This window comes from Bos indicus x Bos taurus, chromosome 29 (genome assembly GCF_003369695.1).
Source record: "Bos indicus x Bos taurus breed Angus x Brahman F1 hybrid chromosome 29, Bos_hybrid_MaternalHap_v2.0, whole genome shotgun sequence".
Lineage (NCBI taxonomy): Eukaryota > Metazoa > Chordata > Mammalia > Artiodactyla > Bovidae > Bos > Bos indicus x Bos taurus.
In genome coordinates, this window is record NC_040104.1 from 8,628,731 (window position 1) to 8,652,522 (window position 23,792).

General features: G+C 55.2%; 3 protein-coding genes across 10 annotated transcripts; 1 reads left to right on the forward strand and 2 right to left on the reverse strand.

Moving 5' to 3' along the window:
• Position 1: 1 nt before the first annotated feature.
• On the reverse strand, positions 2-2,824 carry NUDT22 (nudix hydrolase 22). 5 transcript variants are annotated; one of them, XM_027531382.1, is made up of 6 exons: positions 2,684-2,824; positions 1,793-2,290; positions 1,366-1,464; positions 684-781; positions 453-546; positions 2-167 (listed from the first exon to the last, which is right to left on the reverse strand). In XM_027531382.1, exons 1-6 carry the CDS (start codon positions 2,756-2,758, stop codon positions 66-68), a joined length of 966 nt encoding a protein of 321 aa, XP_027387183.1. In that variant the 5' UTR covers positions 2,759-2,824; the 3' UTR covers positions 2-65. The 5 variants fall into 5 exon arrangements, with proteins under 5 accessions (XP_027387183.1, XP_027387185.1, XP_027387186.1 ...); XM_027531384.1 differs by lacking the exon at positions 2,684-2,824 and adding an exon at positions 2,650-2,674; XM_027531385.1 differs by lacking the exon at positions 2,684-2,824 and adding an exon at positions 2,577-2,657.
• On the forward strand, positions 2,728-5,298 carry TRPT1 (tRNA phosphotransferase 1). Of its 4 annotated transcripts, none has more exons than XM_027531387.1 (8): positions 2,728-2,814; positions 3,167-3,253; positions 3,500-3,581; positions 4,126-4,295; positions 4,388-4,562; positions 4,774-4,830; positions 4,906-5,016; positions 5,152-5,298. In XM_027531387.1, exons 1-8 carry the CDS (start codon positions 2,728-2,730, stop codon positions 5,241-5,243), a joined length of 861 nt encoding a protein of 286 aa, XP_027387188.1. In that variant the 3' UTR covers positions 5,244-5,298. The 4 variants fall into 4 exon arrangements, with proteins under 4 accessions (XP_027387188.1, XP_027387189.1, XP_027387190.1 ...); XM_027531390.1 differs by lacking the exon at positions 2,728-2,814 and adding an exon at positions 2,843-2,935; XM_027531388.1 differs by lacking the exon at positions 4,774-4,830.
• On the reverse strand, positions 5,214-23,792 carry FERMT3 (fermitin family member 3). The gene is made up of 15 exons (XM_027531378.1): positions 23,653-23,792; positions 22,915-23,087; positions 19,331-19,564; positions 18,993-19,112; positions 18,719-18,887; positions 18,407-18,509; positions 8,447-8,554; positions 8,167-8,301; positions 8,035-8,084; positions 7,803-7,927; positions 7,470-7,576; positions 7,077-7,316; positions 6,608-6,732; positions 5,883-6,024; positions 5,214-5,790 (listed from the first exon to the last, which is right to left on the reverse strand). Exons 2-15 carry the CDS (start codon positions 23,072-23,074, stop codon positions 5,611-5,613), a joined length of 1,998 nt encoding a protein of 665 aa, XP_027387179.1. The 5' UTR covers positions 23,075-23,087; positions 23,653-23,792; the 3' UTR covers positions 5,214-5,610.

Consider the following 23,792-nt stretch of genomic DNA (forward strand, 5'->3'; position numbering starts at 1 on the left):
ATCCAAGAATAAAGTCCTTTATTGTCTTCCGAGCTGTGGTGATAGGGCTGGGGACTCCAGGAGACTCAGGTGGAACTTCCCTGGACCCGGTTGTAGAGGAAGATGGCGCCTTTGGCTGAGGGGCAGAGCTCAGCCCACATCTCAGTCTCCTGCAACCTCTGCATACTCTGTGGGGAGAGACAGTGAGACCCAGACATCTCAGCGTCAGGTTTCCTGTGGGAGCTGTGCCCACAGTTCTGAGCCTCAGAACCTCATGTTAAGGGGGCTGAGCAGGTCCCTGGCACTCTCCCTTGGGCTGAAGGCAACCCCGTGAGGACTTGTGGCTCTGGAGAGAAGCTCTGAGATCTGGGAGCCCCGTCCGACCCAGGCCTGGGAGACAGACGTGCATGACCAGGCCTCTGCAAGCCCCAACCCAGATGCTTATCCAAATGACACACTTTGCCACCTCGAACCTGTTTCTCCACAAAGATGATTCCTGTGGATTCGTGGGCCTCAGGTCCCCCACTCATGTAGTGTCTCCTCACTTGCTCAGAAGTCAGGCTGCACCTGGACAGGATGTGAGAGTGGCCTGGTGAGTGCTTAGCCCCTGGAGGGGCCCTGTAGAGCACCAGCTCCCTCAGCCATGCCCCTCAACCACCCACCTACTCCAGGACCCAGGATTCTGTCCCCCAGAGATCACTCACTGGACGTAGAACTCAGCACTGGCACGGCCGGCACTGGTCTCATTGCAGGCGATGCCCAACAGCAGCGGCTGACTCAGGGTGAGTGGCGGCACATTCACCTGGGGCCAGGGATACCACCTGTCAGTGCCCAATTCCCACGTCCCCGCCCCCTCAATGAAGAATAGCATGTTACCCTAGTACAGCGTTTTACAGTTTGTAGTTCAAGTGCCGAGAGTCACAGAAAGTCAGATCTTGGGCACGTTCATTTCATGTGGGAAAACTAGAACTGGAGAGATGGAACAGTTTGCCCTGAGTCACCCAAGGGAAGTTGATTTAGTAACTGGGACTCCTATTTACCCCTCTTTTCAACAAACCTGCTGGGGAAGTAGGCAAGACATTTATCATTATCCCCACTGTAGGGAGGAAAACCCTGAGGCACACAGAGGCAAGGGTTAGAATTCCACTTCAAGTGTGCCTAGCTGCAAAGCCAAGCTCTTTGCTCAATGATGGATGCCTAGGACTTCCCTGACAGTCCAGCAGTTAGGAGGAGTCCCGTACTCTCACTGTCAAAGCCCTGGGTTCAATCCCTGGTCAGGAAACTAAGATCCCACAAGCCGTGTGCCAGTCTGGACCTATGGAATTCTGGCTTGTTCTACCTCCTCCCTCCTTGCCCACTACTCTGTTCTGCCTGCCCCTCACTCACCTCATCACAGATCTCCTGGAGGACACTGGAGAAGAGCTCGTGCACCACCAGCTCCCCAGGGAGGTCCTTGTGCAGGGGGCTGTCACCTGGGCACAGGGCCTGTGAGAGGTCAAACTCAGTCTCTGCTCCCCTCTTTCCGCCCTACTTCCCCCCCACACGCACTGGCCCTGAGGGCCACTTCCTCTGACCCCAGCCCTCTTTTTCCAGATGGGCAACTACTGGTTCAGCTAGGTTCTCCATCCCCACCCCCACCCCCAGTTCCCTAGCTTCCCATGGGTCTGGGACAGGATTCAGCGGAGAGGCTGAGAGGCTACCCCTAAGAAGAGACTTTGGAAAAGCACCAGGCCAACTCCCCTTTTAAGAGATGAGGAAGACAAAGCTGAGCTTTGTGGGTCTTTGTGCCTCTGCGCCCAGCCTGGCATCTCACCTGAGGCTCAGGATGCCCACCGGGCACGTCCACCAGCCCAGGTGCCTCAGCCACCTGGCCAGAGCGGCGCAGGAAGACAAGGAAGTCGTCAGCAGTGGCCAGTGCAGCGCCCACACCCAGGGGGTCCGCCAGATAGGCTTGCCTGTCACCCCAGTCGGTGGCCCCCTGCTGTCGCAGCCAGGCAGCTGAGCTGGCCCAGTTGGTCCCCAGGAAGTCTTGATAGGAAGTAAGGCCCAGGCGCAGGAGCAGCTGTGGCCCTGGCAAGCCAGTGGGTGCCAGTGTGGCGGAGTGCAGGCGGAACTTGGGGGCATTAAAGAGCCAGGGCTGGGCCTGAAGCCGGCTCTCCCAGATGGCGATGATGGCCTTGTCTCCTCCTGGCAGTGGGCGACGATCATAGGCTGGGCTCAGCTCTGCCCGAACCTGCTTCTCAGGCAGCCCCCCGGGGGGGCACTGCAGCAGCAGGGACACCTCAGGGTCCATGGCCTGGAGAGGGCAGTTCTGGGGACGACACAGCCAAGCCTGTCACCTCGGGGGACCCACAGCCTCCCTTGGGCGCGGCAGCTGGCCCCCTCTGTCACAGACTTCCTGAGGGTACCCACCCCCGCGCAGCCCTTCTACATCCCCCTGACCACTCCCTAGGCAGTAAAATGTCTTATCATCCCAGCAAGAGCTCCTAGGCTCCTGCTACAAGATATCCCTTAGACTCCCCGGCATCCCTACAACCCAGAGGTCCTGGGTCCTGTCTCTCCCCAGTGCCCCTGTCTCCCCAAACCAGAGGTCTTGCCTCCCCCAGTGCCCCTGTCTCCGCAAACCAAAGGTCCTGGCTCCAACCCTAGACATGCCGGAACCCCTCCCACCATCCGGAAGCTCCGGCCTCCAGCAGGCACTCACAGGCCCACTCTCCCGCAGGCTCCGCCCCTTTCCTCGGAGCGGAAATGCCTGCCCCCTTCTTTCTCGGCTTCTCATTGGCCGGTCCCGGTGCTCAGGGCCCCGCCGGATCAGCTGCCCGGCACCCGGAGTCGGTGAGTCTTCCTGTCTGTCCCTGTTCCGTCTGTCTGGCCGGTCCAAACAATTCCGCACTTTAGCCTGGATGGCGGCCGCGCCTCCCGAGGCGCGCCTTGCGGAGCAGACCAACGAGCCTGGGTCAGGGGGGTTCAGCTTCCCTGGGACCCGTGGCTGACATATTGTGACCTTGGGCAAGTCTTGCCTGCTGTGCCTGTTTCCCTATCGGCTCCAGGGAGTTGGGGGTGGGAAGTGAATTTAGTGATCTGAATATCCCCCTCCCAGCTCTCAAATCCTGAGGCTCTGTGACACCGGGCAGCCTGGGGAGATGGGAGGGTCCTTAACAGTCTCCCATGTCACTGCTCCCCACAGGTCTTGGCCATGAACTCCTCTGGAGGAAGGAGGCGGGAAACAGCTGGGCCCAAGGGTAGAAGGGCTCACAGACCCCCCCGGGACCAGGTGCTCCCCTCTCCACCCTCACCCCTGCTCCCAATGTGGGAGGGCGGGGAGGGCAGCTCTGAGCCCTGCTCCCTGGGAAATGCTGATGGCATGGGAGCAGGAGCTGCTGGGTCATACTGTTCCCAGGAGCACAGGGACTGCTGTCCCTCTGGTCTCCTTCTGCGGCAGGTCACTCAGATTTCAGGGTGAGCAGCTGGGCAGGCAGGGTCACCACTGGGACTAAGGGTCAGCTCTGGGCTCTTTCAGGACCGAGATGTCCAGCTGTCCAAGGCTCTGTCCTACGCCCTGCGCCACGGGGCCCTGAAGCTGGGCCTTCCCATGGGGGCCGGTAAGTGAGCATCTTAGGGGCTGGGCCCAGGAGTGCTTGGAGCCCAGGGAGTAGAGTGAGCCAGTCGGTAATCGCCTTCCCCCATGACTCCTACCACAGTCCTGTGGGGACAGCACAGAAGGTACATCCCTGCCATGTAAGGGAAGGCTGAGGCCCAGAGCCCAGGATCATGTCCAGGGCGGACTGGGAGAGGAGCCTGTGTCTGGCCAGGCCTGGTGATACCTCCAGCCCAGTGGCCCAATAAACACTTACACCAAGATTGGGCACTAGGGGTGTTGGGGCAACTGATGTTTATTAAGTGTCCACTCTGGGCTGGGTTCTGTCCTCAAAAGGGTCCCTTGATCTTTGTGACCCTCTGTGAGACTGGGGGTCCTGTCTCTTCATGAGACAGAGCCTATTTCATGTAAGGTGAGGGACTGAGGCCCAGAAAGGGGGGACTGTCTAAAGGTCACATGGGCTCTGGTCTTGCGGTCTGAGGCTCCCCCTGTGAACTCTGGCGCGGGCCAGAGCAAGGTCATTTCCTTACCACCCTGCCTCCCCACAGATGGTTTCGTGCCCCTGGACGCCCTCCTGCAGCTGCCCCAGTTCCGCAGCTTCTCAGCTGAAGATGTTCAACGCGTGGTGGACACCAATGTGAAGCAGCGCTTTGCCCTGCAGCCAGGGGACCCCAGCACCGGCCCCCTCATCCGGGCCAATCAGGGTCACTCCCTGCAGGTGGGTCATAAGGGGACAAGTGGCAGAGCCACGTGAGAGCCCTGCCTGTGCGGGGAGGGTCACTGCCGCCCTTCCCCCCGCATCCATCCCAGGTGCCTGAGTTGGAGCTGGAGCCCCTGGAGACCCCGCAGGCCCTGCCCCTGATGCTCGTCCATGGCACGTTCCGGCAGCACTGGCCGTCCATCCTGCTCAAGGGCCTATCCTGCCGAGGAAGGACACACATCCACCTGGCCCCAGGACTGCCTGGGGACCCTGGTGTCATCAGTGGTCAGTGCCCCTCTCCCAAGCTACTCCTATGCAATCTGTCCTTCCAGGTCCCCCTCTGAGGGTCATAGCCTCTTGTTCAGGGCCAGCCCATACTTGCATGCAGGAACAAATCCCCTCCCCACCCCTTGAAATGAGCCCAGGATCCCAGCCCGCCCAGGTTTGATAACTACAGTCCAGACGCCCCAGGCCCCAGCTCCAATTGTCCACTCAGGCATGCGGCCAAATTGTGAAGTGGCTGTGTTCATCAATGGGCCCCTGGCCCTGGCAGGTGAGTCTGCACACAGGAGGGACCACCCCAGGCCTTCTGAGAGGGCTTGAATCACAGGTCTGGCTCTGTCGGCAGATGGAATCCCCTTCTTTCGCTCTACCAATGGGGTGATCCTGACTCCAGGGAATGCTGATGGCGTCCTGCCTCCCAAGTATTTCAAGGAGGCCCTGCAGCTGCGCCCTACCCGTAAGAACCACTACCCCAGCCAGCCCTGTTCTTTGTGCCCGAAGCCTGTGCCCTCTGCCCTCACCTCTTTCCCAGCTTGCAACCTCAGACTGACTTAGTTCTCCTTTCTCTAACCAACTCTCCTCTCTATCTCAGGAAAGCCCCTCTCTTTGGCTGGCAATGAAGAGAAAGAGCATCAGAGAGACTCCAAGCATAGCTCCAGAGGAAGAGGGATGACCCAACAATAAAATATTTATTTTTTTAAAAATGTAAAAAGATAAAAAAGAAACTGATTTGAAACTACGAGTCATCATCCCGTGGCTGCAGCCAGTCTTCCTCGTGTGCTCAGGGACTTCAGCTGGGTCAGAGGTGTTGGTCCTGGCCACTCAGACAAGGGAAGGGCGGGTGCTGTGCAAATGAGGGCCTACCCTCCCGGAGGATGGCAGGGTCCGACCCAGCCAGGACCCTGGTCTACACAGAGCCAGTGACAGTGAGTGAATGGGTCCAGCTCGGTCGTTGCATGTCTGGATAGTGTGTGGACGGTGAGTCCCAGCGGGTGTGGACTTAGGAGTGGTCATGGCAGGTGGTGAGCGGGCGGGGGCAGTGAGACAGGCTTCAGAAGGCCTCGTGGCCTCCGGTGAGCTGCAGGAAGAGGTCCTCGTCCAGCTCCTCCCCCCGGGCCCTCTCCCGAGTGGACAGGAAGATGTAGCCCCCGATGTACTCATGCACAATGCGGCAGCTGGCGGACACGCAGCTAAAAGCCACGTTGATGTGCTCGTCAAACTCGATGGCCACCTGTGGGGCGGGCGGTCAGAGGGCTGGTGCCTTGCCCCTGGCTGGGTCCGGCCCAGTCCCAGGTCCCTCCCCCACCTTCACTCCAGGCCCACCTGCCGGATGTCCCAGTTGACGTTCCACTGGCGCATGTTGCTGAAGCGCCAGGTCTTAACCACGTCACCCACAGACAAGTCGATGCGGATCAGTCGGTTGTTGGCGATGCCCAGGATCTCGTCTTTCCTGCTGCCCTTGAACCTGGTGCCCAAGTGGAAAGTGTGAGGGGGGGACCTCCACCCCCACTCTGCATGGCCCCGGAGCCCACCCAGAGAGCTTGGTGTGGCACTCAGGAGCAAGCTGGCAAGTTAGTCCCTTAGTTTCTCTGGGTCTCAAATTCCTCATGTGGAAAATGGGGCTTCACTGATGTAATCCCTATGATAGCATTTAGCAGCGTCAGCCAAATAGTCCATGCCTTTCAATAGGAACATTTTTTTTTTTTTAGCATCATCCTCAGCTTGTTCCTATCTACAGGCTCGGAAAGTGGGCAGTCAAAGGGGGTGCTCCCTTCACAGCAGCCACCCAACCTTGTCCTATAGACCAGCTGCCCAAGGCCCAGGGAGAACGGTGTGTGGCAGGGCTGGGATGGGTGCAGGGGGCCACCGGCTCTCTCGGCCTGATCGCTCTCTAGTGTGTGCTGCACAGGTGCAGGATGGAGGGAGTGCACACGGGCTGCCCTCAGTAAGGTCTCCCCTCCGAGGACAGGAAGGAAGGCTTCACACGCTGCCCCCAGGCAGCAGGGGAGGGCTGTGCCTAATTGAGCAGGCTGGGGTGGGGCTCCTACCTGACCACAACATAAGAGATGCCGAAGTCGGGGAGGGACTGCCAGGCCTGGATGAAACGCAGCTGGGCCTCAGACAGCGAGAGTTGGGCCACGTTCTGGTGGGCTTCCAGGATCCGTGGAGTGAGCTGCAGGACCAAGCTGGTGAGGGGCTGCCAAGGTCCCTGAGACCCCCAGCCTGTCCCCATCAAGGAGACAGGATGTGGAGCCTGCGGTGGGGACAGTGCCCAGCGTGGGGCCACTGGAGTGCACCCTGTCTGCATTCAGCCGCGTGAGCTGAGCCAGGCCCTGTGGAGGACGGGGCGGCTGGACTGTGACCCCTCCCAGAGGGTTACACCCAGTCCCAGGACCGGGGAGGGAGAATGAGCGAGTGAGCGCGTGCATTTCCAGGGGAAGGCTCTGTGGAGATCCAGGGGCTGAGGTTGGCCAGGTAAACCCTCTGGTCAGTCCCACCACCCACTCTCCCTGGCACCTGCTTGGCCTTGAACTTTCTCTGGAAGCGTGGGGCCACAAGGCCATAAGGGTTGAGACCCTCGGCGGAGGCATCGGGACCCTGGGGATGGTTGCCGGAGCCCCCGCCGCCGCCGCCTGTCCGCTGTAGGCTGAGGAAGGCCAGGATGGCCTGGACCTCGCTGGAGTAGCTGCTGTCCGCCATGGTGCGGCCCTTGGAGGCCAGTCGGCAGCCAGCCATCCAGCGGGCATACTGCTGCTCCTGGGGTGGGAGGGGCGGGGAGAGAGGTGAGGGCCCTGGTCTGGCCCCGCCCCGTGCCCCTGGCCTGGCCCCGCCCCGTGCCCCTGGCCTGGCCCCGCCCAGCGCCCATTTAGCTCCAGCCTCCAGGGGTCCTGGACCCGGCCCTTCACGCACATCCTGGCACCGCAGGTAGATCTCACTCATGCCCTCAGGGGAGGGCACCAGGAGTTTGATGCAGAACTTCTGGCCTGAGACGTTGACATCAGGGACCACTTCACAGCCTGGAGGAAGAAAGGATGGGCTAGGGGGCTGGGGAGAGGAGCCCTGGTGCGAGGGCCCTGGGTGAAAGCCAGCCCTGCACAGCAGCCTTGGGTCAGAGGGCATCTTCCGGCCCTTAGTTGGAGACAGGTGAGAGCATTCACCTGGCCAGTCCCAGGTGGGTCAGGTGAGGCCCCTGCACGCCCCTGGCCCGGCCCTGCCCTTGTCCTGCAGACCGCCATCACTCACCCTTGAGGTTGAGCTGCTGGATGGGTTCCCCGGGGGCCTCGTCCTGGCTCTTGTAGTAGGACAGGGTGGTCTCCTTGAACACCACCCAGTGCTGGCGGTACCCCTTCAGAGTCAGTTTCCGGGGCCTGAGGGTGTGGCAGGAGGTTCAGGGCAGGCCACCTCCCTCCCCCCCATCCTCTCTCCGCACTGGGCCCCCCTCCAGCAGGGCTGCCAAGGCTGGATCCAGACCCACCGGAAGATCCGGAGATGGTCCTTGAGTTCTGGGATGGTGGTGAGGCTGTCCTGGGGAGAAGAGGAGTCAGGGGGGGCGCCCAGCCCCTGCGCTCAACCCTGACCCCAGCCCCTGACTGGAGCCGCTCCTCACCAGCATGTCCGTGGGCGCCGACCCCTCCAGCTTCACCTCCAGGTTGCTCAGGGCTAAATCCAGGTCGTCCAGCCCTGAGTCTATGCCCGCTGGTTCGTCCACCTCCCCGCTCTGGGACAGCTTGTTGATGTGGTACTGGAGGGGGCACATGGCCAGGGATGGCTAAGCCGGCAGCCCATTTGCCCAAAAGGGCTTCCCCGGATACAGGGTTCCCCCTGGAAGACCCTGCCCTAGGCCTGGCCTGCACCCAGCCCCTGGGGGCCCCCGGCCTGCCCAGCACCTGTAGGGCTGCAAACACCATCATCTCCTCCTCGGTGCAGTCAATCTCTTCCAGCAGCAGGTCCCACCGAGCCTGCTCATACAACTGGGTCAGCCGCACTGGGTCTGTCTGGAGGGAGGGGGAGGCTGGGTTGGTTGGGTGACATCTGTCCTGAGCACCCCATGCACCCAGCTCCCCGCAAGCCTCCGGCCTCAGCCTGACCTGTGCTGTGCAAGCTCATGGAGTGGTTCCACATGGGCAGCAGACCCCAACCGCAGCCTGCCAACCCCATCTGCCCAGGCAGGCGGTGGTTTCTTCCCTCTAAACCTTTCTGTGCAGATATCGACTATTTGTCTACTGTGTGCCCTGCATGAAGGGACAAGGCAGGGGCTGAGTAAATCTCTCAATAAATAAGTGATTCAAAGCGATAAAGGAAGTAACTTCCAAAACAGGGGCTCACTCGTGGACTCAGGCAAGAAGCCCACGAGTTTGTTGGTGATGAGAAAGAATGGAACTAGGGTGTGGGGGTGGGGAGGGCTGCTACTCCCCAGAGGGAAGCATTCCGGGAAGGCTTCCCTGGGGAGGGGGCTTGCTGTGCTGACACCTGGGAATGACAAGGAACCACTGACGAGAAGAGTGGTAGGAAGAACATTCCAGAGAGAAGGAGCAGGGAGCTCAAAGGGGCAACTCCAGTTACCCATAGAAGTAAGACTAAGCCCACACTTCCTCTGAAACCCACCAGCATCAATAGCAAAGCCATAACAGGGATAAAGGCAAAAGAACTAAGAAGAGAGAGGGGACTAAAGCAGGTTGAGAGATACTAACAAAATTTTGGAAGATGAAAAGCAGAAACGTGGACAAGGACTGAGTTGCAGAGAAGGAGAGCTGGGTTCTCACACTCTTTTCCCTCTCTTGTTCTAAGGCAAAGGCACTAATGAGCTTGGAAAAATCAGAAAGCAAACAGCAAAAAGAACTAAGATCTGAACAAAGGCATCCCAGTTCATGTCGTAGACAGGCTCAGGTCTGGGAGGTGAAGGTGTTAGTCACTCAGTGTCCTATTCTTTGCAACCCCATGGACTATAGCCCGCCAGACGCCTCTGTGCATGGAATTCTCCAGGCAAGCATACTGGAGTGGGTTGCCACGCCCTTCTCCAGGGGATCTTCCCGACCCAAGGATTGAACCCTTGTCTCCTACATTGCAGGTGGATTCTTTACTGTCTGAGCCACCAGGGAAGCCTTTCTTCGAGGCGAGGGTGGGCTCAAATGAGGACCATAGAAAGCCTGTAAATGGAACAGTTCCTCCCTACTCCCTGCAGCCGAGTGACTCCCTGCTCCCAGCTGGCACCTGGTAGAAACCAGAGATTTACTCTCTCAAGATGCTGAGCCAGTGCATCTGGCACTCATGGCACAGCTGGGTGGGAGTACGTTGTACTGAAAACAGCTGAATGAAGAGAAAGTTGGCATTTTGAAAGATGAGACACCCTCAGCCCTTCTCCATTTGCCATCAAAGACATTGGCAATGAGCCTTCTATTCCCCAGTCAAGAGATCAGAGCTTTCACTGCTGGGAAGCCAAAGAGAAACCCCCCACAATGAGGGGGCATTCCTGCCCCATTTTCGCCAGGAGACCCTCCCAAATGCCAAGCCCTGTTCATCCACTCGGGTTTCTAATTGGCTTCTTAGAGCCTTACTAAGTATGAAAGGGCAGGCAGGGATTATCCACATTTAACAAAAACTGCTGGCATGAAGTACAGTCAGGGGGAAAATGAACTTGGAGGAAATAAAGACAATGTAGACAGCAGAAAAACACTTCAAACACTAGTTGAAATCCTTACAGAGACAAAATTCTGCACTCCTAAAACAAGAACAGGAAGCTATTTTGAAAAGGAATGTAATCACAAAGTTATAGTAATTAAGACAACATGGTATTGACAGAGACAAATTGATCAATGGAATCAAAGAGAGTTAGAGAGAGGGACTTTGCTGGTGGTCCAGTGGCTGAAACCCTGTGCTCCCAGTGCCGGGGGCCCAGGTTCCATTCGTGGTCGGGAGCTAGATCCCACATGCTGCAACTAAGAGTTAACATGCTGCAAATAAAGATCTCGCATGATGCAGTGAAGATCAAAGGTCCTGCATGCTGCAAACTAAGACCCGGCACTCCCAAATAATTTTTAAAAAATATTTAAAAAGAGAGTCAGAGAGAGACTCATGTATGTTCACCTTGGGACAAGGGAAATCTTGCCATCACTGGGGAAAGGATGTTCTTTTCAATAAATGGACCTGGGTCAATTGGATACCCATATGGTAAAAAAAAAAAAAAAATTTTTAATGAAAAAAAAAGTAAAGTATTTGTATCTCTGCCTCTTACCACATACAAATATCAGTTCCAGTTGAGTTGCAGATCTGAATATCGAAGTGAAAACAGTAAAACCTTTAGAGAAAAATAGGACTACATCTGTGCAATTTTAGAATAAAAGATTTCTTAAACAGGATGTAAAATATATTAATCATAAAACAAAACTATGACTCAGATTATATTAAAATTAGGAGCTCGTGTTCCTCAAAATAAACTACTAAGAGAATGAAAAGGCAAAGTATTCTGTGCTTTGTGAAAATATATTCACAATACATTTATCTGTCAAAGTACTCTGCACAGAATATATGAAGAACTCCTACAAAGCTGTACGAAAAAGATAAGTACCTCAGTGTAGAAACTGGTAAAACATTGGACAGAAACTTCACAAAAGAGGATATCCAAAGGGCTAACAGTCATGTGAAAAAGTTCTCAACTTGACTAGTCATCAGGGAAACGTACATTAAAGCCACACAGAAACGCAAATCAGTGGTTGCCTGGGTGTGGAAGAAGGAATGACTGCAAATGGGCACTAGAGAGCTTTCTGGGGTGATGGAAATGTTCTAAAATTGGATCGTGGTGATGGTGGCATAGCTGTATCTTACTAAAAATAAACTGCTTACAGTGGGTGGTTTGTATGGTATAGAAGTTATATCTCAGTAAAACTGCTTGAATAAACAAACAAAATACCATATGAGATACTATTACACACCCACCTGAATAGCTAAGATGGGAAAGGCAGGAAATATCAGGTACTGGTGAATGTGTGAAACAGTTGAAACTCTCATCACTGCTGGTAGGGGTGTACGGGGGTGTAGTTATCTACTACAGCTAAACCAGTGTCTGCCCCATAACCCCTGTGGCTCAGATGGTAAAGAATCGGCCTGCAATGCAAGGGACCCAGGTTCACTCCCTGGGTTGGGAAGATCCCCTGGAGAAGGAAATGGCTACCCTCTCCAGTATTCTTGCCTGGAGAATCCCATGGACATAGGAGCCTGGTGGGCTACACTTCATGGCTTCACAAAGAATAGGACACACTTTCATTTTTCAAACTAGTGCGTGCCCCACAACCCAGCAATTCCACCTCTTGGTGTATACCTTACAGATAATATGGTATATGTTCACCAAAAGACATATGCTGGAATGTTCATAGTGTTTCTATTCATAATAGCCCAATCTAAACATTGTACAATGCCCATCAACAGTAGAATGGAGGACTTGCCTGGTGTACTGGATAAGAGACCTCCTGCCAATGCAGGGGACACGAATTCAATCCCTGGTCTGGGAAGATTTCATATGTCGTGGAGCAACTAAACTCATGCACCGCAACTACTGAGCCCACGCTCTAGAGCCCACAAGCCTGCACACAGCCGTGAAGAGCTGGTGCAGCCAAAAATTAGTAATAACAAAACAATAGAATGGAGAATTAAAATCAATTGTGGTATACTGACAGCCTGAAATAGTACACACCAATAAGAAATATGCTACCCTATATGCAACATGGATGAATCATATAAGCATAATGCTGAGTGAAAAAAAATACACAAAAAGAGTATATAGAATGTGTGACTTCCTTTATGTAAATTTCAAATATGGGCAAAACTAATCTATGGTGTTAGCAGTAACAGTAATGGTTCCCCCTGCGGGAGATACTGCTTGGCTTCTGAATGCTGGTAGAGTTCTATTGCTTGATGTGTTGGTGACATTTGTGAGTATTTCTAAATGTATATTACACTAAAAAATAAAATAAAAAAACACTAAAAAAGGACAGTCAGAAAATAAGAGCTCTTACAATTTAAAAAGACAGTTGCAGAAATTATAAAGTCAATAGATTATTTGGAAGATCAGTCAAGGAACTTTCCAGAAAGTAGAACAAAAAGACAAAAAACATGAAAAAGGAAAAAAAAAGATAAATACCCAATTTTTTCTTGTAAAAATAAATCCAGGAGGTGTAATATCTACCAAGTTCCAGGAGGAAAAAAAAAAACAGAAAAGTGGAAGGCAGTGAATTATTAAAGAGATTGTATAGACCATATTTCCAGAACTCAAGGACCCAGGCTTCTGGTCTGAAAGGGCTCAGCAAGTATGTGGGACAATCAAAGAAGAAAGATTCATATGAGGACATACTATTGAGAGATTTTTTTAAACATCAAGAAATAAGGAAAAGATTCTTTTGTGTCTTGTTTTGGCTGCGCTGTGTGGCTTGCAAGATCTCAGTTTCCTGATGTGGAATTGAACCCAGGTTATGGCAGTGAAATTGCTGAATCCCAACCACTAGACCACCAGGCAACTCCCAAGAATATGCTTAAGTTTCTGGGGCCTCTCCTACTCCTCCAGGAAAAATTGCAAGGGTCACATATGGAAGGGTTGAAAATGAAATGGAGTTAGATTCTTCAACAGAAACACTAGAAACTCGAGGACAATGGGAGGTTGCTTCAAAATTTGGCAGGAAAATGTTTCAAACCAAGAATTATGCAAACTTTCATGTGAGGGCAGACCAGTGACCTTTTCAAACACACAGGATTTCAAACCACTTAGGGAAAGCTATTACCATGTTGCCATTTTAGGGGAAGTCATTGAAATATATGCTCCATTGAAATGAGGGAGTCAGGAATCAAGAAGTCAACTATAGGAATTACCAGGAAATACTGAAGGGAAGTTCCAGGACAACAGTCAACCAGTGGGTCTAGATTGCCACCATTCCACGGTTCTCACCAAGATATAACACTGATTGATATCCTAAAGTAACCAATCATTTTGAAAGGGGCATTGTGCTCCAGCTGCAGTGTTGGGGGGACTGGGTTATGCAACATCCCACCTCATCACTCTGAAGAGCTCCCACGGCAGGCCACAGATTCACGGAGAGTGTCCAGAGAGCCTTTTGGCGTCTCACTTCTAATTGTGCACAGATAGGCAATTAACAGATGGTAAAGAATCTGCCTGCAATTCGGGAAACCTGGGTTGGGAAGATCCCCTGGAGGAGGGCATGGAAACCCACTCCAGCATTCTTGCCTGGAGAACCTCCACACACAGAGGATCCTGGTGACAGTCTATGGGGCTGCAAAAAGTCGGACACGACTGAGCAACTAAGCACAGCACAGACAATTAACAGAAAATAAATAAACCAAGAAAGGAAGTATAGTCACTCTGTGGCTTAGCTCAGAACACTATTTATATGTGTTACCATTTACAACCGCGCACATGTTGTTTTAACCAAAAACTACAACACAGCTCAGTTGGGAAGATGCAAAAGAGGTGTATGTTGTAGGGGAAGGAGGGAGGAAATAAGACAGCTAAATTTTCATCTTTCATACGAAGTGAATAGATAATGCATGGAGTGAAGAAAAAATCAAGGGAATAGACATATCTAAGCTTGTCATATAGAGGTAAACACTAGAATAAAAAGCTAAAGACTTAAAACCTACAGTCTCTAGGGATCAGAAATCTGGGATAAGGAGAGGTAGAAAGGAAGTGTTTTTCTGTTGTTGTTATTACTATTGGGACTATTCAACTCCTTAAGCTGTTACTTTGATTAAAAATAAAATTTCAGGGATTTTCCTGGTGGTGCAGTACTGCATGGGGCACGGATTTGATCCCTGCTCAGGGAACGAAGAGCCCCCATACCACAGGTGCGGCAAAAACAAACACTTAATTTACAAAACAAAGAAAACAGGAAAACCAAGTGAATTTTAGATAGTGGATAACACGACCTTGAACAGCAACCACTAATCACTATGAAACAAGTGAATGAATGGTGAGATTTCCCCAGCTTGCTGCCTGGAGCAAGTGTGAATGCTGCAGGCAAGAGGAGGACCCCAGATGGAGCCCAGCATATTCCCCAAGGTGAGAGGTGAGCAGGTGCAGCTGAGAATTTGGCGAGTCCAAGGCAGCTAGAGTTCACAGGGCAGAGTGCTGCAGAGCAGAGAACTGCACAGAGAGAAAGTTCTACATGGAATCAGCAGAGGGCCCCTTTCGAGTCTTTAGCTGATTAATGAGTGTGCATGTGTGTGTGAGGAAACAAGCCAAGGCTGATGGAAGAAAACACTGAAAGACACACGTGGACATTTGCCAGAGCTCACACCAGGGTGGGAAGAGTTCGTATTCCCAACAGAGATTAGAGAAACCTCATCATATGTATATAACATCAGAAGACTCAGGAGGCTCTTGCCTCAGTAATAGGGTAAACTTTTGTCCGGTCTAATTAATAACTGCCTTTGCCTTTGTGCATGCGCAGTTGTGTCCGACTCTTTGTGACCCCATGGACTACAGTCCACCAGGTTCCCCTGTCCATGGAATTTTCCAGGCAAGAATACTAGAGTGGGTTGCCATTTCCTACTCCAGGGGATCTTCCTGACCCAGGGTTGGAACCTACATCTCTCGCGTCTCCTACATTGGGAGGCAGATTCTTTACCAATTGGCCACCTGGGAAGTCCCAATTAATTATCACAAATTACAATTATTAATGTTCAAAGCAAACCTTAGAAGGATCAAACTGTTTCCAAGTGTCTTAACTTTATCCCCAAATAAGATTTTAAAGTATTTTTAAAATCCAGCATGTAAGAGTATAAGATTTGTAGTGTCTGGTATCAAATTAAAAATTATCAGGCATGAAAAGCAGAAAAACACAACTCATAATTAGGAGATAGTCAATAGAAGTAGATCCAGAAATGACATAGATAATAGAATTAGTAGACAAAAACACTAAAACGTTTTAATTTTTTTGGCCTTGCTGCATGCACAATCTTACTTCCCCACCCAGGGATGGTTTAGTCTTAACCACTGGACTGCTAGGGAAGTTCCTAAAATGTTATTTTAAATATATCTTGTATATTCAAGAAGATAGAGGAAAGCATGAGCATGTTAAGGAGAGATGGAAAATGTTAAAAAGGTCAAAACTGAACTTCTAGGCAGGGTATTAATGACAGATTAGACAAGGGAGAAGAAAAGATCCGTAAACTTGAAGATAGAGCAATAGAACTATCCAAAATGAAACATAGGAAAATAAGACTGGGGGAAATAAAAAACTGAACAGAGCATCTGTGAACTGTGGGACGATTTTCTGTGTCTAATAGTCACGTCATCAGACTCCCATAAAATGGAGGAGCAGAAAAGATACATGAAGAAACAAAGGTCAAAGATTTTCCAAATTTGATGAAACCTACGAACTCGGATTCCAGAGGCTCAGTGGACCCCAAGCATGAGAAACCTGAAGCAAACCAAGGCGCATGATCGTCAAATTGTTTAAAGCCAGTGGTAAAGAGAAAACCATAAAAGCAGTCAGAAAAAGACACATTACCTACAAAGGAGCAAGCCACAAGACTGTGGGGCAGTATTTTTAAGGAAAAAAAACACATTGACCGAGAACGCTACATCAAAGAATAGTATTTTTCAAAATCAAAGGCAAAATAATGACTTACAGAGACGAACAAAAACTGAAAGAATCCATCACCAGTAGATCAGCTTGAAAAGAAATGTGAAAGGAAGTCCTTCAGGTAGACAGAAAATGATACCAGCTGGAAATCCGAATCTACACACTGGGATAAAGAGCGTAGGAAATGGTGTGTGTGCAGGCAGAGAGAAAAGACTGCTTTTTATATTTAAAAATGGATCTGCCGGACAACTGATTGCTGCCTTGTGTCTTGACTGTATCAGGTCAAGGTCCTGATCGTGATGGTGGTTGGGGTACCCAGTTCCAGGGGCCTGGGATCCCATGTATTAGTTCTTTTTTTTGTTTGTTTTTTTGTTTTTTAATGATTTTATTTATGGTTGTGCACGGTCTTCATGCTGCGTGGGCTTTTCTCTAGCTGTGGCTCCTCTTGTTGCAGAGCATGGGCTCTGGTACCCACAGACCTCATTTCTGCGGATCCCGGGCTCGAGAGCCCCGGCCCAGTGGCTGTGATGCATGGGCTCAGCTGCTCTGCCACGTGTGGTCTTCCCAGACCAGGGGTGGAACTCGCGTCCCCTGCTTTGGCAGGGGGGCGATTCTTTACCACTGAGCCACCAGGAAAGCCCTCAGGCGTATTTTAGACTAGTTTTCCACGCTCCTATCTGGTGAGAGAGGCCTGGGAGCCGGGAGTCCTCAGCCACAGTGCTAGCTCTGCCATCAAAAGCTCTGGGGCCTCTAGCAAGCGCCTGCCCCTCCCTCAGTGTCTGACTCTTTGCCCACCAGGTTCCTCTGTCCATGGGATTTCCCAGGCAAGATAACTGGAGTGGGTTGCCGTTTCCTTCTCCATCATGTATTAGTTCTTATAATTGTCCGTGAGTCTACAGTTACCTCAAAACCAAAAGTTTAATAAAAAATAATGGACTGGTTATTAAAGTTTAAATAATTACAATGGGACTTCCCTCGTGGCACAGTGGATAAGAATCTGCTTGTTGATGCTAGAGACACGGGTTTGCTCCCTGGCCCAGAAAGATTCTACATGGTGCAACTAAGCTTGAGCACCACAACTACTGAGCCTGGGAGCCGCAAGAGGAGTGTAAGTGCAGGGTCTTTGCCATGAGTCCGTGGTAGGAGGAAGCGCTGGGCAGACAGGGAATCAAGAGTTTTGTTTCAAACAGAAGTTGAGATGCCTGTTAGGTGCCAGAGCAGAGATGGCCAGTTGGACATGAGAGTCTAGGGCTTAGACATGAGAGTCTAGAGCTCAAGGAGGAAGGTCTGGGCTGGAGGTGGTAAAACTGAGAGCTTCAAGAGCACAGAGATGATCCTTAAACCCAGGAGGCTGGAGCTTCCTGGGAGAGAGGGTGGAGAGAGGAGGCTGGAGAGGGAGCCCTGGAGCTCGCAATTCCCAGAGGCTGTAGAGACAGAAGGAAGGGCAGAGAGGGGCAGGGCAGCTGCAGACCCCCGAGCAGTGTGTGGGGATCCTAAGCAGTCAAGTAAGAAGTGGACTGGGGCACTTCCCTGGAGGTCCAGTGGTTAAGACGCCATGCTTCCACTGCAGGGGCCACAAGCTCCATCGGGGAACTAAGATCCCTCATGCCCTCCGAGCGGTACAGCCCAAAACAAAACAGCATGGAGGGCTTGGTCACCTCAACAGGACGGGGAAGGAAGACTCCAGGATGGAGTTGGCTGAGGAGAGAGAGGGCATCAAGGAGTACCCACTGGAAAGGCTTCTGGGGAGCAAAGACACTGCACCCGGGTTCTGTGGACAACGATGCTTACAAGCTTGGCAAGGAAGTGGGGACAGAGAAGCGGGGCTTTTGAGCCCGGATGCATGGAGCCTGTTTGTTGCCATGCGGATGGCAGGCAGGGAGGGAGCTGTACACACAGGCGTCCGCCTGCAAAGCTTCACCCCTCACCTGCCCTGGTTCCTGCCGGTCCCAGTGCCGCTGCCTCCAGAAAGCCTTCCCTGAGCCCAGGTGTCCCAGGCGTCTTTCACCTGAGCAGGCTTCCCAGCACCTACCACGGTCTACACTGAGCTGCCTCTCCCTGACAACCCTTGAGGAACAGGCCTTGGCATCCACGGGGGCCCAGCACCATGTTGGTGGAGCTACCCAACGGGGGTGTGGACCCACAAACGGACAGCTGGGCAGACTCCCACAAGTGTCTAACCTTCGCGGAGCCCAGACCTTCGACACGAGATCCCCCGTGTCCCACAACCCAACCTCCCTTCTCCCTGACCCTGCCCACCTTGGGATCCAGGTCGAAGAAGCTGTAGTACTTGAAGCGCAGCCAGAGCGTGTCCCCGGCCTTGATGCCCTGCTGCATGAGGCACCGCGATGAATCCAGCCACCTGGACCAGAGCACAGGCCGGGGGTCAGGGCCGAGCCAGGGGCAGCGGGGCGGTGGAGGGGGCCGGGCTGGCTCGGGGGCAAGCACACACATACAGGAAAGGGGGCCTGGGGATGAGACTGAGCAGGCCACGGGGGAGGGGGTGGGCTCTGGGAGCAGGACACATGGCATGGGGTGCCAGGGCGCCTGCAGACCTGGCAGGCTGCGCACCTGCTGTGGAGCTGGGTCTTGTCCAAGAGGGAGCTGGGCCGAGGCAGGCGCTGCAGCAGGAGGGGGTCCGGCGGGGGCTGCGGCCGGCTCAGCATGTGGTAGCAGGCCTCCGTCTGGGCACTGTCTGAGAAGTGGGCTGGCATCCCCCGGAACGACGCGGGGGCCACGCCTGGAGTGCGGGTGGGGGTCAGCCAGGCCCGGTACCCCTCACCCACCCAGGCCTCTCCCAGGCGCCCCCCGGCGGCATCCCTGGGCTGCCGCAGCCTGCACTCACCCCCGACCAGGACGACCTTGGTCAGGTCATACACCTCCTCCTCCGGCTCCTTTTCTTTCTTCTTCTTCTTCTCCTTCTCGGGAGCCCGGAGCAGAGACATCTCCTCAGGGTGCCGGATACCTGAGGGGAGCCGAGGCCTCAAGGGGAGGCCAGGGTCCTGCCCTGTGACCTCCTGCCCCACCCATGGGCAGTTTGGGGCAGGTCCCAGCCCCCCAAGCTGGAGGGGGAACAACAGCTTGGCAAGGATGAGGTGACAGTGGCTGGGCCTGGCAAGGGAGAGGACCTTCCCCCTGGCTGGACCCTGGCAGGGGCAGCATGGGGGCCACCTGGGGACTCACTGAGGAGCCGGCAGATGGCCACCATGGCCTGGAAGAGGGGCTGGGAGAAGCTGGCGCGGAGGCGCAGGGCACGGCGGTTGGGCAGCCGCAGGATGACGGGCCGGTGCTGGGGCCCGAAGAAGAGGCGGGCGTCGGCCAGGATCCCGTATTTGTCCAGCGTCCAGTGGGTCTGCAGCAGCCACTGCCTTTTCTGTTCCCACCAAATGGCGTGGTCTGACCAGTCCTGCTTGCGTTCTGCGGGGCCCAAGGGCGACCATGTCAGCCTAGGTGGGCCCTGCCCTGAGTGCTGAGCACGAGCCTGGGATCCAGAGGTGCTGAACACCCAATCCCCGGCCCAGGCCAGGAGCAGGGCCAGGCTGGGGGCCCAGGACTGAGGTCGTGGCATGACGGCTGTTTGCTGGCTAACCTGCTTGTCCCCTGGGCTCAGCTGCCACGGAGCGGAGTCACTTCCCGGGGGAGCCCCCAACCCAGAACCCAGTGCCCCCGCCTCTCACACTCCAGGGCACTGGGCTTCCCCATGCAGCACCTCCTGTGTCCTCTTGCAAGTCCCGACTTCATGGCTTCTCTCCGGCATTTCTGGGAGCTCGGGAGGCAGAGGCGACAGCAGGGCCTAGGGATTATGCCGAGCACACAGCAGCAGGCGCCCCGTAAAGAGCTAGTGGTTTCTAGTTCTGTGACCTTGGCCAAGACCTGAGCCTCCCTGGGCCTCAGTTTTCTAGTTCCCGAGATGTGAGCAGCCATGGACACCGAGCAGGGCCTGCTGCCCTGCGGCGAGTGGAATGTGTCTGTGACACAGGCACGTCGCTGCGCCAGTACAGAGCGTGGGCTTTCGGATAGAGATGGGAGCGCCTCGAGGTCTCACGTGGCCAGTGACAGAAGACGCGCACGCCCCTCTTAATCCTCCCCCCAGGAGCCTGAACTGGTGCCAGGTGAGACAGAGGAAGCGCTGTGTCCCCTAGTGTCAGAGCCCTTCCTGGGGAGTGGTCCTGTCCCCTGCCCCAATTCCACCTCCTTCCAGCCTTCTCCTGCCCAGAAGCCCCCCGCTGTGCCTTCACGGTTCTTGGTTTTGTGGCACACACTCCCGTCTCCTTGTGGCCCTCTGCCCTTGTTCTCTTTCACTGGCCCCTCTCCAGGCCAGCCCCTGCCTATCCCCATTGGTTCAGGAAGAGGACCCTCTTCTCCCTCCTTGGTCATGCCTTTTCCCAGGGTGAGGGGGAGCCAGTCTCATCTAGTCTATGTCTTCACCTTTCTGCTGTGAGCCCCAGGCCAGAAACCGACTGGCTAAGGGGCACATCCATTGGCTTCGATCATTCCAGAAACCTTTGTTTGCCTGCCTATGTGCCCGGCTCTGGGACTATGAATGCAACAATCCTGAGTCCCAGCCCCCCAGGGGCTCCTCTTAACCTTGCTCTGCCTGACTCTGTGGGGGCTTCCCAGGTGGCGCTAGTGGTAAAGAATCCACCTGTAGTTCAGGAGACATAAAGAGACACAGGTTCAATCCCTGGGTCTGCCCCTGGAAGAGGAAACGGCAACCACTCCAGTATTCTTGCCTGGAGAATCCCTTGGACAATGGAACCTGGCAGGCTACAGTCCATGGGGTTGCAAAGAGTTGGACACGACTTAGTGGACAGAGGCTCCCCCTCCCCTCATCAGCTCCCCCCAGATCCTGGGGACAGGGTGACAACGGCCCTCCCGCTAGGCTGCTTCCCTTTGCCTTCAGCCGCATTTCATCCAGGCAGTCCCGCCTCCACACTCCGCCTCCCGTCCGTCCTTACTGCCTGCAGCCCGCCCTGTTGGGAGGGGCCTGCCTTAGCCCGATAGCCTCCGCTGGGAACCCTTCCTGTGGCTCTCCACCTCCAGGATGGAATCCCAAACACCGGACACAAGAGCAGGCCCCCAGCCTTGTTCCTTGTCACACTCCGGAGTCCTCCCTGGCCTAGAGCCCCCAGACTTCACCCTGTTCAGAACTCGCCCCGTGCCCCAGTGTCTCGCCTAGCTCCTCCCTGTTTGCGGCCCCCCTCTCGGGATTCATGGACTTCCCTTGTGGCTCAGCTGGTAAGAATCCGCCTGCAGTGTGGGAGACCTGGGTTTGATCCCTGGGTTGGGAAGATCCCCTGGAGAAAGGAAAGGCTTCCCACTCCAGTATTCTGGCCTGGAGAATTCCACGGACTGTATAGTCCATGGGGTCGCAGAGTCGGACACGACTGAGACTTTCACTTCACTTCACTCGGGATTCATCTTGTCCTGGGCTGGGTGCGACCTCCATGCTGGCTTCTCCTGTGTAGCAGCCCACCCTGGCCCTGAGCCGGCCCCGAAATGTCGGGTCTCACCTGCCCAGCTGTGCTCCAGGCCCCAGGTTGGCACTGCTGGATTGGCTGGGCATCAGTGACTCTGATGCCCTAAGGAAAGACTGGGAGTTGGTGGAGTGGGGACAGTATTTGCTGGGTGGGGGACAGGAGAAGCTGGAGGGACTTGACCCTGGGGGCCCAGCAGCCTGGGGAGGAGTGGCAACCACTCCAGTATTCTTGCCTGGAGAATCCCTTGGACAGAGGAACCTGGCAGGCTACAGTCCATGGGGTTGCAAATAATTGGACACGACTTAGCAGGCACGCAGGCCTGACTCTGGACCCAACAAGGAGCACGCAGGCTCCTTGTTGAGGCCTCTTGCTTTGCTGTGGACCGTCCCCCGGGGCCAGCTGGGCCTTCTCTTGGGGCACCTGGTCTTCACCCTCTCTGCCTTGCTTGGCCAGGCCTGCCTGAGTCTTGTCACCCAGTCTCCTGAGGGACCCTCTGCTCCCCACTTCTGCTTTCACAACCTCCTGGGGCCCTGCCTTCTGGAGGCTCCCCTTACTACCTCAGCCTTGTGGCCGGGCTGTCTGGGGGGGCCCCACGCTCTCCACAAGCCACTGACCTCCTTCTGGGCCGCACGTGGCGGGGCGGGGGCTGGATGGGCCTGAGACAGCCCGCCCCCGCCCCACACCCGCAGGGGCCCAGGTTGTGGGCTAGATGGGCCTATCGTGGGCCTGCCTTCCGGCTCTGGCTATCAGAGCCAGCCGGCCACCCTCCCAGGAAGGGGCAGCCCCCACCCCAGCAGGGAGAGGCGATGAGAAGCCCCCTGTCGCTGGCCCTGCTCCCCTCCAGGGTTGACACCACAGGAGGCTCTGCTGTAACTTCCTGTGGGGGCAGGGCCGTCCCACCCAGGCTGGGGCCTGTCACCAGCATGCTGAGGGCTTCCGCCCAGGGACAGGGCGTTGGACCAGGTCCCCAAGTCACCAGGAGCCCCCTCTGGCCTCCCCTTGACCCCCAGAATGGGACCTCAGCCTCAGCCCAGGCAAGGCCTCTCCTGACGCAGAGGCCCGTGGCCGGGTCTGGTCCTTGGGGGTCTTAGCAGAACCAGCTGGCATGGAGGAAGGGTGGACGACAGTGGGAGGGAGGGGAAGTTGAGTTGGGGAAATGTCTTTTTTGGAACAAAATGATTAAGCTGGTGCCTGAGTCACTGTGACTCCATTATCGAGGGCCGTGCAGCAGGGCCGGCCCGGAAGCCCTGGGGGACCCGGTGGGCGGCGGGGGTCGTGGGCACTCACTGATCTCCTCCACAATCTTCAGGAGCACCCCACCGATGTGTGACTCCCCCGTGACGCGGAGGGTGAGCGACTCGGCCTCCGGGTCCTCCTCTCCTATAAACACCCGCAGCTCCCAGGACGAGTCGATGTAGTCCCCGGTGGCTGTCTTCATGCCCGCCATGGCTGCGGCGGCGCTGAGGAGAGGGTGGGGATGAGGCGAGTGGGCAGCTGGGAGGTGGCCTGTGGTGCCCGGGACAGGCAAGGGGCCAGAGGGCAAGCCTGCAGGCCAGAGTGCCGCGGCAGCAGCAAGACCCGGGAGGTGGGTTGTCCCAGGTGAGAAACTCGGACCCCTCTCTCCATCACAATGGTTGAGCTTCGCAAGGGCCCCTCGAGACCACATTGCCCAGCCCTCTCCCTTTGTGCAGACGGGAAGACGAAGCCCCTAAGAGTAGGAAGGGGCTCCCCCTACACCCCCCAGCTCAGTGCCAGAGCTGGGCCCGACGTCCACCTGCTTGCCCAGCCGACAGCCCAGCCCAAGCCTGCCCTGGCAGCTGCCCACCCTAGAAATGGTGAACCCAGGTCAGAAAACAGTCCCCATCAGGCCCAAAGCTCAGAACCACCACCCCAAAGCTGCTGACGCCTCTCAAGGGCCGTGGAAAGTCTAGGTTGCCGCACGGAGAGAGGCGTTCTGGGCAGAGAGGGCTGCCAGAGGGCGAGGGCGAGGAGGGTCCCTGGGCCTCCAGCTGCCCACCAGCTTACCTTGCCTGCGAGGGGCTGGGGCTGCAGGTGTGTTGGGGGGGTCGGCGCGTCAGCCACTCCTGGCCACGGCCCACACACCTGCAGACCGCTGCGTGCTTCCTCCCCCTCTGCTTTCTCTTTGGAGTTTCCTTCAGAGGGCA